Source organism: Haliaeetus albicilla, chromosome 4 (genome assembly GCF_947461875.1).
Source record: "Haliaeetus albicilla chromosome 4, bHalAlb1.1, whole genome shotgun sequence".
NCBI lineage: Eukaryota > Metazoa > Chordata > Aves > Accipitriformes > Accipitridae > Haliaeetus > Haliaeetus albicilla.
Window position 1 is genome coordinate 6,406,973 of NC_091486.1, and position 19,111 is coordinate 6,426,083.

A 19,111-nucleotide genomic window follows, 5' to 3' on the forward strand; every position below is an offset into this window, starting at 1 on the left:
GGTTGTACTCAAAGACTACATAGTGGTCCTTCTCTTCCACCAACTGCTGCATCCCACTGCAGCAGAATGGCAGGGAAGACAGCTGAAATGCCTTGAAACACCAAAAAAGACTCTTAGTGAAAGCTTGTCAGGACATTTAAAATAAAAGATGAATTGTGGATAGAGTCAGTTTTTTATTCTTTATCAGTATATCACTCTCAGATGTCAGACTTTTTTTTTTCTAGTTAAATTTTTTTATACTGCCAAAATTCAACCTGTATGATTGCTGAAGGAAAAGACTCTGTAGGCTGTTTTACACTGTAGTTTTTCAGACTCCTAAATATTTTGGAATAGTGATTAATAAACAAAATAATACAGTTTTCAAGCATTTATCCCATTAGGAAAAAAACCCAAACAACATACTTATCATGATTTTTAACAGTGGTAGTAGCTTCCATCTGTTGTCATGGCCCTATTGTGTTATATGTGCGGTACTAAATAACCAGTAGAAAACCTAGAATTCTGATTTAATTATTTTAAATAAAATTTTTAAAATGGAAAAAGAATGAGGAATTAAAGATGATAGCTTTGATACCATTCTTCTGTTTACTCTGAGACATATTAATATGTTATAATTGGCAGTTTTTACAGTTACTCTTGTAGATACTTGGACTGAAGCAACTGAATTAATCTAAGAATCATTGCCATGTATTTTATAGGAAATGATACAATCTATTGGACAGACATGGGTTTCAACAAAATTAGCAGATCTAAACGAGACCAAACATGGAAAGAAGACATTGTTACAAACGGTTTGGGAAGAGTTGAAGGCATTGCAGTGGACTGGATAGCAGGTAGGTCTTAGCCTGCTTCAGGAATTGTCATGATTTCTGACAGTATGCTCTTGCATCTTCAGCTCAAGACTAAATAACCTGGTTTGCTTTCAGCTCTGATTTCTAATATTCCAAATGTTTAGAGATTTTTCTTTGAAGATACCGCCACTGGTTTTTGCAATTTTACTAAAGACAGAGAAATTATTTAAATATCTTGGACGCTATTTCTTAGATGGACAGTCTCAACTGTGACAACCATGAATACAAGTTTGCACTTTAAAACAGAAGGATGAATAAGACTACAAATTACAAACATAAGATACATACAAGTTAAAATACAGCAGTTAGTTTCTGGTCCTAACTTACACACTTTAACATTCAAATACTTTTCAAGTAGTCTTTTCTTTTTCCAGTAACTTCAAGGTATTTTTCCTAGGTAACATTTATTGGACGGATCATGGCTTCAACTTAATTGAAGTTGCCAGGCTCAACGGCTCATTCCGATATGTAATTATATCCCAGGGTTTGGACCAGCCAAGATCTATTGCGGTACACCCAGAAAAAGGGTAACATGACCATGGCTACTTTTAAAGTTTGCATGCTAGCACTGAAGCTCTTAGATAACTAAACCGAGGCCTTCATCCTAATAGATAAGCATTTAATAAAACCAGAAAGGATTGTATTGGAAACTATTGTACTGTAACTAAGCACAGGTGAAAGGACATGTTATTCTTACCATACTCTGAGCTTTTTCATTGGTCTCTGTATGTGTGACATGCTGTACTTTCTTTGCAAAATAGTTTTCATTTTCTAAGATAGTTATTTCAACTGAAGTTTAGACCTTGCTTGGAAGCATGCTTAAATCTGTTCTTAAGTTTCCAGCAAATCCAAGGAAGTCCCATTAGCTAATCATAGAGTCATAGAATGGTTGGAAGGGACCTTGAAGATCATCTACTTCCAACCCCCCTGTCACGGGCATGAACATCTTCCACTAGACCTCGATATCACAAATGAAATCATAGAACAGTGTAATCCGTGGTAGTTATAAATTCTAGTATCATGTAATAGCCCACTGCTACAACCAGGGAGATTGCTCAGGGTAGCTGAAAGTAAAGTGAGATGAAGCGTGTGGGTAAGAGTAAGAGTTGTCAAAAATGACATCTGTATTCATCCAACTGTTTGTTTAGAGTAGGGACTACACGGCAACATTAACAGAAATAGAAGATGTTCTGTCCCCTTCCAGCTTCAAAACTATTGTTAGCAGAGCTACAACTAAAACAGAAGCAGTAAATTCTGCAAAGAATACCCATCTTTTTTCTTTTTTTTTTTAATGGAAATATGAAATGTACTTTCTGAGGAAAAGGCATATAAGCAAGACTCAATGGATTTAACTGCTACACTTACCCTGCTAAAACGGAAGTGCTAAACGGTGTGCATCAAAATCTTAAAAGAATTATTTGAGCAACTGCCTTCCCCCAAAGCCAGAGATGACACTGTAGCTCATTTTCCCCAGATTCAATCAAATCACTATCTCACTATTTTCAGGAAAGCAGTCTCTGTACTCAGAGGAGTTTGCAGCCATAGTAATGAAGAAGTCTGACTTCTCACTGAGGCCAAATTGATACCAGTGATGCAAAATGCCATTTGGAACTTTGGCATGGTTTCTTCTATGAGAATTTAGACATAGCAATCTGTGTGTTTTGCAGACTAAAGCATTGCAACTTAATGTATTTAAGAATGAAGGTGAAAGCAATAACTGATTTTATTTTCTGCATAATGTAATAGCTTTTGCCACAAATCATTACAGCTCTGTTCATATAGCACCACTGGTTGCTTGACAGTATCTGCTAACAGTTTAGGATTAATGCTGTTCTTCAGAGTAGGATCTTCTTCAGATCCTAGTCAGGATCTGGCTGAATTAATCAGTATATTTTTGTCTTTAATGTACCAGAATATCTGTGCTTTTCTGTTAGAAACAAAATTTTAAAAAAACAAAAAACTTTTGAAGGTAAGTACACAGAAGCCTGATAAAATGCTTCTAACCAGAAGGGTAGACCAAACTTCTTCAAAACAAGAATTAATTTACAGTATAATTTTCTTCAACATCTATATAATGGATTTGCTGTACATTTATAGAGTTAGGTTTTCACCCCTTACATCAAAGGAAAAGAAAAGCCCCCGTGAAGTCTCTGAGGACTAAGTGCAGCAGGTGCAGTTTCTCTGCAGAATACTTAGATATTAAAATAATATGAATTACATTAAAAAAATGCATTATTTTCAACTAGAAATTGTAAAAAGTATAATCAATTCTTCTGCAGCATTTGAAGAGGAAAGATGGATTGTAGCTGAGATCCAGCATTTAACAATTGCCATAGGGAAGAGTAAATGCAGAAACCTTGACAGAATAATATCTAATACTGCTATTGATAGCAAAGTTGCTTTTTTACTTAAGTGTGGATTTTTTTATTTTAATGACAATATTTTCACATGATGCTTTCTGGCTCAACAGTTCATGGTTTCATTTTACCATACACATAAGCAGATGAATTGACAGCCAACAACATTAACAAGATTCTTTGGAAAGAAACAGTTCTTTCTTTTAAGTTAATGGATATTTAGAGATGCCACTGAACCATCTTCTTAGGTCTGAAAACAGAATAGTGTAATGCCACCAAAAAGCAGATATTAATAAAATATGGCTAAAATGTAATTTGGAGGAGTATAAATTATTGCACTTGAAACAAAAAACAGTAAAGGAGAGAAATGTTAAATGCAGAAATTAATTCAGTTGTGAAACATTCCTTAGATGTTTTGATCTTGCTGAGTTTTATAGGTAGTTTTTCAATGTGTTTAGAATACTTAAGAAAACATAGAAGGATGAGAGGACCACAGATAAGTCAATTGTTTTACATGTCTGGTAGAGCGGTGTATCTTCTCTGAAGGTAGATAAGCTTCATCTCTCTTTTTTAATACCATGCCACAGAAAGATTTCTTGAGATGTCTCCAATCAAAGTTTCTTCAGGAGAAGGATAGCACTGTTTTGCTAGTGAAGTACAGATACACCTTTCTGCCAGAAGATTAAGGCCTTTTTACCTTCTACGTTATTGTCATATCTCTTTTCCCTTTATGAGGCAAAACGTTCAAAGGTATTCTTCCCTCCCCTTACCCTGACTTCACATTCTTCATTTCTCTTGAAGCTTGAGTTGACAGCTATAAGAATAGAGAGGAAAATAGCAGTTGTTAGGTCTCGTTGAATCTGACAGTTATACCAGGACATAAAGCAGTCAGCATTCAGCTGGTTGGTAACATTATTTATTGTTACTAAGGAAAAAATTAAGAATGTGTGGTCCTACAAAGGAGTGTCTTTGTCCCTCATCAGGTATTCTTATTCATATAACATACACTTGGCTGATGGGATTTTTTTCCCAATTAAATAATAGCTTTCTGATCAACCTCAGAATTGTGATTGAAATACAGTTAAGCTCATACTGAAATAATTCTTAGACTTGAAGATACCTCCTTTGAAAACATTTTGGGAATTTCATTTGTGTTTAGGGTTTGGGGCGGGGGGGGTGGGGATGAGTTTAAACTCTGATTTAATTTTTTTTCCAAAATTTTTTTGAAGATTCTAGGCCAGCATCAAATTTCCACCACTTGCATTTCTGTCAGCTATGTAAATTACATTTGGGATAGTTCCAAAATAAGTTGAGTCGTAGTTGTTCTAGCATTGCAGTATACACACCAAATGTGTTGGTAGCATATTGCTACCTGCAAAGGTCCAGGAGACAAGTATTTTAGATGGTACTTCCCAGACCTTTTGAGAAGATATGGGAAGATAAGTTTTTCTGTACTAGTTAATAGTTCATGTAAGTTTATGTATCATTATATTTGTAATCATTAATGCTCTAAGAGAGTGTTAAGTTACTTGCCTTATGTTTTTGGCAGCTTTTCTGGATTTTCTTTGGAGGATTCTGGATTCATTTAACCTGCTAATTATGGTTTTGGTTTTGTTTTTTTTCCCTCAGAGTAACTTGTCTAAGGAAAGAGCACAGAATGTTTAATTCAAGTATATTGAATGCCTGCCTTTCTGTAGTCAACGTTTAGTTGATGTCCTGTCTTAAGAAAGTACCTCTGACTACATGCCTGAAAGCAAGTTCAGTTCGCTTTAGAGGGTGCTGTTAGTAATCTGGTTAAAGTTATGTTAAACTTAAGCAGTGATTTTTGATATCCAGCTGGTTAATACTGTCTGGTCTAACATTTCTAAACCATCTTTTTAATTTAGCTAATGTAGCATTTAATTTCCTAATGTAGTATAAGTATTATAGTTAGTATTCATATTACTGTTTGCTATGTCAAGAAATAAGAGAACAGATTTGTTTATATTATAGCCAGAAAGCCCTACAATTAGAGCCAAAGTAAGGTGGACACTGTTTCAGAAGTTAAATTTGATGAGCTGATTATAGGATCCATATTTGTTCTCCCGTGTCCCATTTTTATCCCTCCTTATTTCATGTATCTGCAGTCATCCAATCAAATGAGAGTGGTAAGGCACTGGAACAGGTTGCCCAGAGAGGTTGTAGATGCCCCATCCCTGGCAGCGCTCAAGGCCAGGTTGGATGGGGCTTTGAGCAACCTGGTCTAGTGGAAGGTGTCCCTGCCCATGGCAGGGGGTTGGAACCAGATGATCTTTAAGGTCCCTTCCAAGTCAGGGGTAGAACTGGTTAGTAATGCACAGAAGACTTTTGTAATCTTTAAAAACAGACTAATAGATACATTCCACAAAGAGAAAAACAATGGAGAATGGTTTTGTATGTTCTATTAACTTTGTGTCCAGTGTATTACTAAATAATGTTTTAGTGTGTTCTTATGAATACTTGCTATGAAAATGCTTCTACTCAGGCAATTAGTAATATGCTAGACCTCAATTATATTATCTTAGAAAGAGGTTTCTTGCTCAGAATATATATATATATATATATATATTTGTGTGTGTGTTTATAATACATTTTAACACAAATATGTATACGTACATACGTATATTTGTAGACACGTAGACGTTTAGTTAAAGCTATTCCATAGGTTACTGTTTAGTAAAGGAAGTGCTCCATGTAGATTAACTGGCCTCATGTTGCTATACCTAAAGCAACAGGTTGAGGAATAGGAGGTCATGGCAGAAGTTTGACCTAGTATCTTATCCTGAAATAGTGATGGTACTGTGCCAGTAAGTATACAGTAATATAAAATTAGATAAGTAAGATGCAGATTCTTCCCATGAGCATTAGGGAGAAGAGGAAAACTATTTTCTTCCCAAATAAAATCCCTTTGCTCTACCATTTCCCACAGTGCTCCTCAGTGCTTCATATTTAAAACATTTTGAAGTTAGACATACGTCTCTTCTATTATCACATTTGTTAGTAATTAGATGCGAGAGCTTCTGTTCCAGTAATTTTTTTTCTAATTTGCTTTTATTTTTCCAAGCACAAACCTGAATTCTTTAAGGAATAGAATTGCATATTGACTGATCACATACAGTTTTAAGAATTACTTCATATATATAATTTGCAAAAAATCTTTCAACATAGTGTTCTATGAAACAAATATTATGAGACATTTAATCTCTTAAGATTATTTAGAGACATGAGCCTTATCACGTTTTTTAAATACATATTTAATGGTAATGGTGCATTTTGTTTGCAAATGAAGTACAGCATTACGTATTTTCAACTCTTATTTTGATGCTAGATTTTAATTGGTAATTTCTACAACATTTTAGGTATTTATTTTGGACAGAGTGGGGACAGACTCCTTGCATAGGCAAAGCACACTTAGATGGGTCTGAGAAGGTTGTGCTTGTGAGCCTGGGGATTGCGTGGCCTAATGGGATTTCCATCGACTATGAGGTGTGTTCCTCTGTCTTCCAGTATATGTTAAAATGTACAGTATTATGTTTCATTAAAGCCAGCTGGTCTTCCACTTTGATGTAATCTTAATAACTCTTAATTAAATACTTGGACAAGACTGTTGATGTTTCCTTTAAAATTAATCTTTAGGAAAATAAATTATATTGGTGTGATGCTCGTACCGACAAGATAGAAAGAATTGACCTTGAGAGTGGAGGGAATCGGGAGATTGTGCTGTCAGGGAGCAATGTGGATATGTTTTCAGTCGCAGTGTTTGGAGCTTACATCTACTGGTCTGACAGGTAATTTATTTTTCGTAAGTGTTTGAGTCTCAAAATGTTATTTCAGTGCCAGGTGCTTCACCTTTGTAGGATTAGCCATTCCTTAGCAAGGTCACAGAATGGATCGCAGAAACCTATGCAATTTCCAAAGAAAGGGCATTTCTGATGCTGAAAGCTAAAGCATATCAGTGTCATAGATGAGAATAGGTTTCTTCACCTTATGTTAGGTGAACTCTCCACTGCCCTTCAGTCATTTCTTTGGTGTGAATTAGTTGAGGATTGTTGATGAGACATCTTCAACTTTTTTGGCAGAGCACATGCAAATGGCTCTATTAGAAGAGGCCACAAGAATGAGGCCACGGATGCTGTGACCATGAGGACTGGCCTTGGAATAAACCTGAAGGAAGTGAAAGTCTTTAATAGAGCACGAGAGAAAGGTTGGCTGTTCTTAAGGATGCTATTAATTGTTTTAATATCACCTGCTAATTTTATGTATATTAGCGCATACCAAAAGTTAAGTAATCACTGATTTTATCTCCACTTTTTACTCTTGAAGTATTTTTTTTAAGCTAAAATTAATGTCCTAAAGAAAACATACAGTACAAATTCTACTAGAATTCTTCTGAGTGTTTTAAGGTAAAAATCTAAACCCAAAACACTTCCTATCATTCCAGGTTTGGTGGGTGGTTTGTGTTTCATTTCTTTTTTTCTTTAAAAAAAAAAAAAAAGGCAAAAAACAGTCTTAGGAATGAGAGGGACCTTGAACTGTGCTTTAAATAGCAGTAATCTCAGGCAGTCTCAGATTTCTATTGGAAAGCAAACCAGAATTTTTTTTTCACAGCTAGAAATTCCCAGCCTCTGTGTCTCAAATATTTATTTCCTGAAATTACTTGGGTTTGAGTCCTAGTTTTTTGTGGGGGAAGAGACCTTGTAAATAATCAGATTTCCTTTATATTCAATTTGTTTAGCATATTCAGGAGACAAAAGTTATCATATACTCTCTGTGATTTATGGTACCAGTGGTTAAATTTTACTCTCCACTACCTGACTGCGAATGATCTTGCTTTTAGCTGTCTTTTTCCTCCTAAAATTCTGGTTTTGAAGAGACCTTGAAAAACTTGTTTCAGTGAACAAAGGTGGTTAGAAGTCTACCAAAATGATTTCCTCAGAACAAACTGCTACCAGGCCATCCAGACAAAATTTTCTATAAATATAATCAAAAAGAGAGGAAAAAAATGTTACTGTAGTACAATGGAATTTAGTACAAATGTATCTCTGGTGTTGGTAGTGCTCAAAAGTTGCTTTAATCACAGCATTACAGACCCGAAGATCCTGTTTCTTTTATTCTTTCCTAAATAACTGCTTTAAATATGACATGTAAAATAAATATGCATTTTGAAAGAAAACATATCTAACAATCAATAAGAAAAACTGTCCTTTCTTTTTCTTGTTTTTTTTTTCAAGGGAATTTTAAATAGTTTTGGAAAAAAATTACTTTGCAAACATATGCTTATCAATTTTACTAAGAATTTCTGCATGTAATTTCAGAGTACTGTGGGCATCATATTTTGTTGGTACAAATAAAATCCACACAAAAATTTATCGTTTCTTTTAACTAGGCTAGAAATAGTTAATGTCTGCTTGCTTGGAAGGGCTTTATATTATAGAATTAGAAAAATAGAACAATGGGATAAAACAATGCTTCTTTACATGTAATGATTTTTATTGATATCTTTAAAAACTTGATCGCATTAGGAATAGGAGAAACGGTTACTGAGGCTAAAAATCTTTTGATGTTAGTTTGAAAAACATAACTGAATGATTTTTTAATACGTTTTTCAAATTTTACTAGGGTACAAATGGTTAATGTCTTTGGGAGGGGATGTCAGTGAGCCAGAAGGACAAAAGGGAAAAAACAGGTGAAAAATGTTTTTGGAATGTTCTTCTATATCACACTATTATATATATTTTTTAAGTTCATTGAACTATAAGTAGTTAACACTGTTTAAAAAACGTAATTAGCTAGCTTCCTGACATTCTATTATTAAAGCAAACAAAGAAACAAAAAAAAACCAAACAAACAAAAAAGAACCCCAAACAAAAAAAAACAACAACCTGTGCTGATTGTGATTCATGCTTTTTTTTCAAACACCTGTTTTACCCTTTCTGATGAGCCAGTCCTGCAGTGCTATTCGCAAGCTGCTTCCTATCCTTCAGTGCTATTTTACATGGCTGCAAGGACACGCCCTAACTACACTGGTTTCAGAATTGGCCATTTTTAAAGATATTTAGAGCTGGTGAACTGTGGAAGCATTGAAGTTTTTGAAGAGATATTTTAGAAGCTTGAGGATCTTTTTTATGTATTTTCCTTTCTCTTCTCAACCTCTCATCCTTCCAAACAGATATTAACTTTTCTAGCCTAATAAAACTTTAAAAGAACCTTTAAAACAAACCAAATGTAAAAATGTGTGCAATTAAATTTGAAATGTTTTTACGTAACTATAGAGGAATATATCTCATCTAATTTTGCCTAGGAACACAAAATTCAATGTTTCTAATTTTAAGAGCAAATTAGCTCTCATCCCCCGTTATTTTTTCTTAAAAGTATCTTCAGCTTGAAACATAGCAGTTAGAAAATATAATGAACAGTACTTTCAGACACCATATAGTTCCTGAGAATTACTATGGTTTTCTACCTGAAAACAGTCTATTTAAAATGTTTTCTTCTCCTTTACTATGTGGAAAACTTTCAGAAATGGGAAAATTGACTATATTGAAAGAGCTGAGTTGTTATATGGAAAGTGCTGTCAGAAACAGAAACTAAATTATCTAAACTAACTATAATAGTAATTCATACACAGTCCAAAAAAGACAAAGGAAAATAGCTCCTAATTATTGACAATTACTGTAATTTTAAATATTGCTTGCAACAAGTGTAGTTTAAGTCATTGAAGTTATTAATTTGACAATGATTTCTTAATGGTAGGCATTTGTCAGGGAGTAAGTTTTTAAAGTCAGGTTTTAAAGGAAATTAGAACAAAATGTTAGGAAACGTCTTTATTAAAAACAAGGAACTGGTTTGACGCAGTTTTGTACCTGTCAATACGTATGTTTTCATTTTGATAGAAATTGTCTAAAAACAGTACTGTATTCTGATGGTATCTAAATTTGACTTTTTGCCAGTAACAGGTGTTTTAAAAAAAAAAAAAATCTTTCAAAGCACTTGAAACAGTCTCTAAGTCTTCAGCTGATTATGGAGGAATAACCCATTTCATCATTTTCTATTAATAAAATATATACTCTTATGAATTGGAAAGGACCTTAATTATATTTGCACATGAATTGTGTTCTTTAAAATTGTCTTTAGGTTGTGGTTAAAGTTACATTTTTTACTATTTTGGCATTTGTTTTACTTGCGAATATTGTAGAAACAGTTTTGAGAGAAGAATTCTTAGAATACATAAAATTACATTTTTATTTAAGTTAGCTAAGTGTAATATTGTAAAATATAGATTTTATTATTTTTTTTTACAGGTACTAATGTTTGTGCCAAGAATAATGGTGGATGTCATCAGCTTTGCCTTTATCGCGGAAATGCACGGAGAACATGTGCTTGTGCGCATGGCTATCTTGCAGAAGATGGAATTACTTGCCTGAGACATGAAGGTTACCTGTTGTACTCAGGAAGGACAATATTAAAAAGTATACACCTTTCAGATGAAACCAACTTAAACTCACCAGTACGGCCATATGAAAATCCAGAGTACTTCAAAAATGTGATAGCTCTTGCTTTTGACTACAGTCTGAAAGGAAGAGGTACAAATCGCATATTCTTCAGTGATGCACACTTTGGAAATATACAAGTTATTAAAGACAACTGGGCTGGCAGGAAAGTGCTAATTGAAAGTAAGTAAAAAACCTATTTCCTAAGATACGTACTTTATTTCAATAAACTTTATTAAGTGAAAAGCTGATAAGCATTTGACTTTATAGAATAAAAAATGTCAATAAAGTTTTAGCATGCTTAAGTATATAACACAAGTATTGTATTTTATCCCTATGAGATACATTTAAACATTATCTTTAAATTTACTACTTCAAAATAATTTATAACAATCTTACGATGCATGAAGCATATTACTAGAAACAGAAGTGATAATGACAGTGCTTAATTTGTATTACTGTTGTTTTAAGGAGCTTTACTGTTGAAACAAAACCTCGTTCTGCAATGCTTGGAAATGAAATATGTTCCCTCACCCCACAAACCTATTGGTTGTTTATTTTTCTAGTTAGTGGGGAAGAAGTACTGTAAGATACCTCTGCTGATATGACCATTCTTCAGTATAAAATATTAGGACCCTGGTCAGTGTGTTCAGTTAGCTCACCCTTCTTGTAGTGAGCCCAAGAAAAGTGACTTGTGATCAGTGATAATCGGTGGCAAATTTGAACCTAAAAAATTGTTCATTTTTAGTAGAGGCTTACTCAGTAGCTTTGCATTTTTACTATGCCTTCATTCACCACACTAGTAGGACGAGTTGTATGAAACTTGACATTTTTTTAGCCTTTGAATACTTAAAGCTTGGCACTGCTATGAAGGAATTGCCACCAATATCATCACCAAATTCTTCAGGACAAGACACAAAATGTATCTTGCAGCTGAGGCCTCAGTAAAATCTTCTGAGGATCCAGCACTGAAATCCTTACCAACAAAGTCTAACATAACTTTAATAGAAGGTGTATGTAAAAACTTATCATGGTTTACCATGGTAAAACTAGAATTCAAGGAAAATCTGAATGTGAATGTTTAAGATGTATATCCTTAATGCTAAACATCAAAAAATCTGTGCTAAAAAATCTAAGTTCTAAAAACTTCTGCTGTCTTTCATTTCTCTTCCAACTTAATTGTTCTAAAATATGCAATAAACCTCATTCATCTGTAGTCAGTTATCAGATGTATGTATTTACTGTGTTTCTTCTCTTCCTTGTAATTTCTGAGTGTTGTGTGGGTTTTTTGGAGGCTGCAGTTCATTTCAGTTACTGTTTTCCAAAATGTCTGAAGTGTTGCATAGTTTTGCTCCTTATGCTGTTGATAATTCTCATCTGAATTTATGATGTCATATGTTATGTTGCCGATGGCATTGCTACATTTAGCTATTTGTTTGGGTCAAACAGTTTAACAACAAGACCAAAGAAAGTGATGAGGGAAAAATGGAAGTACCTTTGATGTGGAACCTATCACCCTTTGCTGTTGCATGTTAATGGAAACATTTTTTTAAAAGAAAAAAGTTAAACAGCTGCAAACTGACAAAATATTATTCTACAACTGACACTGGATAATTGTATCATTATGTACCTCTGCACTGTGGTTCTGGGAAGGTATTCCTGGTCATGAAAACTGTTGACACTAATGAATGGAAAAGCATTTTTCATGTATGATACAAGGCTTTTTTTTTTTTTACTTTGAGTTTTTATGTGTGCATATTTTAGAGGAATTAATGATACCTGTATTAAGATATGGTAAAGAGAAACTAAGCAATGTTGTCAGGATGTTCTCATTACTCCCAGGAAAGCATTAAAACTTAGGGATTCAGAGTTGTATGGTTAGCCGTACAAGAGACACAAAAAGCTCACAGAGATGTGCAGTGGTAACGTACAAGCACTATTTTAACTCTGGTATTATAGGAACAGATTAAAAGTATTACGTGAAAAGCTACTGGAAATTTTTACATTTAAAACAGACAGAGAGGAGAAAAAAATACTGGTGAAGCACCGATACAGATACAAATTGGTTTTTTAAAAGAACAATGAAGTATTCCTCATTACTTTATAATAGGTTATTGTGCAAGAGCTAAAGACATTCCATAAAGCATAGCTGAGAATTACAGTTTTAAGAAATTGTTCGGAAGTGTTTCTACTTGTAATTTTAATAGGCCTGATTTAATTTTTCATTAGCAGAGTCAGCACTCTGAATAATTGAATTTCAGATGAAATTTTGTGTACTTGCAAAAAATTTACTGTATATGCTTGGTATGTATTTGTTAACTATGGCATTTGTTTTCTAGCAATGTTTCAGGGGTTTTTTTCATTGTAAATGAGAAGGGATATCACATCTCTGTATATGTTGGTTTATTGTTCTCTTTCATGTGTTTTAAACCCCTTTTCTTTATGTTGAGTCATTCATTTTAAACTGGTATTTTTGTACTACATATCCTTCCTTTGCACAGTCTGCACATGACTTTCACTGTAAACAAGAGAGAGTTCACCAGGCTGCTTGATATAGTGGAAGTATTTGACTGACAGCAATACCTATAAAAGGAGTGGTAAGACTGGTTGACACCAGTGATTCCATTCACTGGAAGACGTAAAATTCTAAAATTTTCTGATTTCCATGTTAACTATATGTGATTACATGGAAATTATTAAATGGAATCCAGCTGAGAGATTTTAGTAATAATGTTTCATTGCAGGATTAAAAAATAACATCTTTGACATTCATTTTGCTATTTTTTCCTCCAAAATTGTTAGTATGCATCTGTAGCAAGTTTTACTTTATTAGGAAGAGATTCAAAACCACATTGAAAACATCTAGTGTGGTTCTAACAATTCTACAATCCCTTTCTACCTCATTAAGTTGAAGTCTACAAATCATACAAACCTTTACTCAGTATTTGACTCAGAGGAAGTAACTACATTATATACAAGATACTATTGTCCCAGATTTTTAGTTCGCTGAATGTAGGTCTGCTCATAAAGAATCCATTAGCTGATGGTTTTCTACCTCACTGAAATCGGATATGCCACTCAAATCTAACACATTACTGAACTTTTCTGCACTAACCACAGAGTTAAGATATATAAAGAGCCTTTATTAAACAGGTATCCAGTTCACTAAAAACAGATTTACAACTCACGTGCAACCCATTATCTAACATGTTTTTAGCTCACTGAGAACAGATTTACTACCCAGAAACAACCCATTATCTAACATGTTTCCAGTTCACTGAAAACAGATTTACAACCCATACGCAAGCTATTATCTAACATAGTTCCGACTCACTGAATATTGATTTAGAATTCATAAACAACCCATTATCTGACAAATTTTCACCTCACTGAACAGATTTGCAACTCATAAACAACCCATTAGCTAACGCATTTTCAGCTCAGGGAGAGTAGATTTACAGCATATAAACAACTTTATCTAACTTGTTCCAGTTCACTAAGAACAGATTCAAAACTCACCAAGAACCCACTACCTGATAGGGTTCTGTCTTCAGCAGGAAGAAACAATAACAACAACAAAAAAGCAGTGTAGCATGTGCATAGTGTAACGTACCGTAACACCTTTATTTCTTGTGCAGTGTACATTTTTGGAGTGGATTCTCTCTTACCTCTGAACTCTGCTGATGAGCATTATTTCCTTTGGTCAGCCAGTAGGGACTTTTTCTTTCTTATTTTTATAAGTAACTTTATGGGGTTAATCTTTCTTGATTGCCAGTTCTTAAAAATTTACCTTGTTCTTGACTGTGATTTCCCACAGTTATTCTTTTAGGTGATGAATTATCTAACCATTCAGTATTGCTCATGATTTTATTGCTATAGCATCATGTACAGTTTAATCCAGTCTGCAGACATTTTTACAATTAACTTATCGATGCAGCAATACCTGTTTTAAATATGTTGTGACAGGGCTACCATCTATGTCATGTGTTTTGATCTCAGTCTTTCCTTCCAAAAGGAGTGTAAGAGATTATATTTTATTGTCTTTCTTGCTTTAAGTACACGCTTTGAAAAGTATCAGACTATGAAGGAATGAGTAGGTACTTACTGTGGGGTCCTACCCACCCACTAATTTCTTCATAACCTTCCGCTTTTTAGTTGTAAAGATAGCCCTGCAGTTCACTTTACACAGGCTAGACTGCTTCTGCTTCTGACCTGTAACCTCAGCTAGCTATATGTATGTGTACTTTTGTATCCTGTTGCGTTGTAAAAGCTTCATGAACCTGTTAAGGCAAGATGTTTGAGAATCTTTGTGATGTTCCTGTTTTTCATTGTCAATGGTAGTCCTCTGTAAAACAAAACACAGTCACAGGGATTGTGTTTGGAAAATTCATTATGTATATGTATTTTTTTTTATATATATACATATATATATATGTATACACTTTCTCTGTTCTTCCAGTTTGAGGAATCATGCAGGATTCATTCTGCAAAAAGGAGTATTTTTTCATTTCACATAAGGTTTCTGGAGCTTTTGATTGTGAAAACCAGTGCCTCGACAAATCAAATCCTAATTCATTTGGCAGTCTGGAGGAGATCCAGGGAGATTACATACACTTTGGAAGTTGTTTTTCATTTAATTTTCGCCCCCAATGGACTGTAGGCTTTGTAGAAAATTGAAAGAAAGCATTAAATACAAAAGGAGGAACAAAAGGTAACAAAGTTACATGGAAGTGACACTGAGTTTAAATCAATATATTCAGGTGGCCATCTCCGAATAATCTTTACGATTTCTGTTCAGCTCTACCAGAACTAGATGTTCTAAACATTGCCAGTCTCTCTGAGAGAATTTGTTACTGAAAACCCAGGTTAAAATGAGGTAATGGAGCTGTACACAGAAAGAACGAACAGGAGTCAGTAGCAGTTAAAGGCACAGAGTTACATAAGGAGGTATTTGGAAATCTGACTTGTTCAAAATTGCTACAGGTTATCAGTTTCATTTGGTACAACAGGGCCTATTCTCCTCTCAAAGAGAGCCCAGGGGAGAATTTTACTCTTATTTTCTTTGTTGTTAATTGCTTCTAGACAGAACAACACTATTATTTCAAACTTCTGAACCAGTTTCTGTAGTATTTAAACTGGAAGCCATTTCAAAGGCACTCTGATAAACATATATGAAGTAGTTTAAGTCTTTATAGATCTAAAGAGTCCTATCTTCCATCTGCACGTAGTTTTAAAGTAGATGGAAATGACTGAAAATGAAAGTGTTTCAACAGAAGCAAGCATCTATTTGATATATGAGATTTTTAGTATTATCTGCTTATCCCCTCTCATACCACATCTCGCATTGACTGTTGTTTGTTTTGTCAACTGATAAACGGTGAAATAACTTTATTTTTAATGATGTGATGATCTGAATAGAGATTTCTTCTACATGGAATTAGAGGTCTTGGTAAGAGTCAGAGAAAGTCAGTGAAAGATAGTATATTATTCACAAAGTAGTTTCTTTGTGGTTTTGGTGGAACAAACAACTAATGGGAGCCTTAATTAAATTAAAAAATCATGAAGACCAGTATGCTAAACTTTTTGTTTCTTATTACACATAAGATGATTACCACTGTGGATTGACCCATTAAGCCAAAACTGCATTATACTGGATGGGATAAACGTATGGTTTTTTCTTCTGTAATATCCAAGATTAAGCCTTAATTCACAAACCATCTGCTAAACTCCTCTTCTTTACTTCGGCAACCTTCCTTCTCTGCCTGCCTAGAAGCAGAGTGCCAGAGGAGCATCTGTTTGCCTTCTTCCTTCCCTGGTGAACATGTCATTGTGTATCAGCAGCTTTGAAAAAGTCTAAAATTTCTATCGACTGAGAACGGAGAGAAGACCATCTTAAACCACCTCTCTGATAAACCATCTGTGTGAGCTATCTTCCATCCCAGTAAAAATGCAAATTAAGATTAGCTTAAGACAGTGGATGACATGCTAGTTGATGGCTAATTTGCAGTGGGGAAACAAGAAGCTGCCTCATCGCATTTCTGGAGACTGCTTTTGGTTTTCCTAACTTGTTTCAAAGCTTATGTTTATGCAAGGAAGACTTTGTTTTCAAACTAAGTCTCTGTTTCTTAGCTAATAGTGCAGTCTCCTTTTTTTATTGTAGAAGTTTGAGGTAATACATTCATTAACCGAAGCCTGCCTTAGTGTGTCTGCAGAAAAACGGTGCAGCGTTCACATAGGTTTGGTGTAGTGGTATAACACTAGGAAGAAGACCAATGAAGAAGTTAGAAACTAAAGAAGAGGGAGAAGAAAAAAAGGGGGAAGAAAGGCAAAACAAAGCAAATGAGAAAGAGGAAAAAGTGTTAAGATGTGATACTCTGAGCTGGTTTTTTTCCTAACTCTGTAAACAATGACACCGAGACGTTTTGCCAGTGTAACATCTTTCACAGCACAAAAAGAAGCGTTATGTGGAAAAACGCTTCTTCTGTTGTGAACTTTAGGTGCTAGTGTCTACAGAAGGCAAAAATCTTTTCACTGCTAACATAAAGTGTCAGATCCTGTGATGTATTGTAAGGCTTTTTACAGTCTGAATCTTTTAAAGGTGTTCCAATGTGTGCTACTATTCTTTCTAACTAAATGGGTCCAATTTAACTGTCAAAAAGGCATTTATGTTCCCATTTCTCTTACAGAGCATTAAATTTGGTACATTGTATGAGGTCCCTTTAGTTTCAGAGCTTTCTTTTCCAGGAAAGAAATTTTTAATCTGTTAAAAATAAATACTTTAATATTGTTGCTTTTCATTTCATAAATAAATTGGATTCATGATCGTATATGGTTTTGTATATGTAATTGTATGTAGGTCCAGTGATTTTCACTTTTTAAAGGAGGGAAAGTGAGAGGCTATGGTTAAGTCTGGGACATTTATGTGGTAAAAACTAAATTTTATTATTACAACTGCAGGCTTGTTAGTGAAAACCAAAGTCTCTGGGTTATCACTATACTTTGTTTCTGGATGTGGCTGGATATTATGATTAATGGGTAAAGTTTATGAGCTGTTCAGTAAATAACTGTTAGTATAGGTGGATAAAGTTTACTCACTTTATATTAAGCAGTTGTTATTCCAGAAATATGTTTTTCTGCACATTTCATGCTTTGTGTAGCTGTGCCTGGTTTGAAACTCTGGAATGTATTCATGACGGGAGCTGACATAACACTGATCCTTCAGTTCAGTATGTCCCGAGCATTCCCAACCTCAGTATTCAGGAAAGGTGCTTCTGCCTATTAAACGTGAGATTATTCATGAAGTATTAATATTGTTTATGACTGCTTCAACTTTCCACATTGCCCTTAAGTTTTTATTGATGTAAATATTTGCTGATGTAAACTTTTACATATGCAGCTGTGGCTTAGTTGCATAAAATGCAAAACTATATTTGGTGAATTGTCAGGAAAAAGCTATAGAGTGGAACATCTCTTGACATTTCTCCTTTGTTTTATTTTAAAGAGTAATGTGATACAGCAAATATTATTAGGTTATTAGGCTATTCTGCCAGTAATGTTTCTAATATCTCTATACTGTTTTGTTTTACTTCAACAGTAACAAGAAAAATGAGTGATTATAAGTATTTATTACAAGACTTATTAGTCTCAGGGTAGTCACTCTAATGGTAATGCTAATTTCTATTTAAAGGTGGTAAGGCTGAGTAGTAATTTTTTTGAGGGAGAGTCTGCATGTAACGCATAAAAAGATAATGTGGGCTCTTGTAATTAGGGAAAAAAAAAAGTCTTCCATAAGAATTGTTGAGTTTTTTTTAAAACTTAATAAAACACTTCCATCTCTATATGTTAGCTTTCAACTCTAAAAGTCTTTCTGCTTTTAAAGCCTCTTTTGCATGGATACTTTTAACTATTTTGAAGTTATGATATTATAACAGTTGTTACCTACTAATGATATATTGAACTATACTGGGAGGGTTACAATTTACAGTTATACAAAATACTATTATTTTTCTAATTAGTTGATTTCTCTGTATTTCCTTAAGTATATTATGTATCATTATTCCTTTGTTACATTATTGCCTGCTGACCCTAAGACAGTCCCTAAACCTTATCAAGGAATAAGTTAAATCTAGCATAATAAAAGACAGAATATTGCAGGTTTATATGTCTATTGATGTGGTTTTCTTCAGTAAGCAGTCAGGGAACAACTATGGAAGGGCTATATCCATTGTTGGGAAAAAAAGTAATTGGAGGTAGATATAGATTTCCTCATAAAAAGTTGTCAGTTATTTTCTTCCTCATGATAAAAGGGCTAAGTCATTCTTTGGAAAAAGATATTATGGTCCACAAAAATATAGACATAGAACTAAATACACGTTGTATTTAGTAACATAAACCA

At 34.1% G+C, this 19,111-nt stretch overlaps 1 protein-coding gene across 4 annotated transcripts in view; it reads left to right on the plus strand.

Moving 5' to 3' along the window:
• The window catches only part of LRP1B (LDL receptor related protein 1B), a 753,798-nt gene that overhangs the window by 562,837 nt on the left and 171,850 nt on the right, over positions 1-19,111 (plus strand). For all 4 annotated transcript variants that reach the window (XM_069780765.1, XM_069780767.1, XM_069780768.1 and 1 more), the window contains 6 exons: positions 699-833; positions 1,249-1,378; positions 6,586-6,712; positions 6,863-7,014; positions 7,306-7,430; positions 10,528-10,899. In XM_069780765.1, coding sequence (XP_069636866.1) covers positions 699-833; positions 1,249-1,378; positions 6,586-6,712; positions 6,863-7,014; positions 7,306-7,430; positions 10,528-10,899 — 1,041 coding nt within the window. The remainder of the gene's footprint in view (positions 1-698; positions 834-1,248; positions 1,379-6,585; positions 6,713-6,862; positions 7,015-7,305; positions 7,431-10,527; positions 10,900-19,111) is intronic.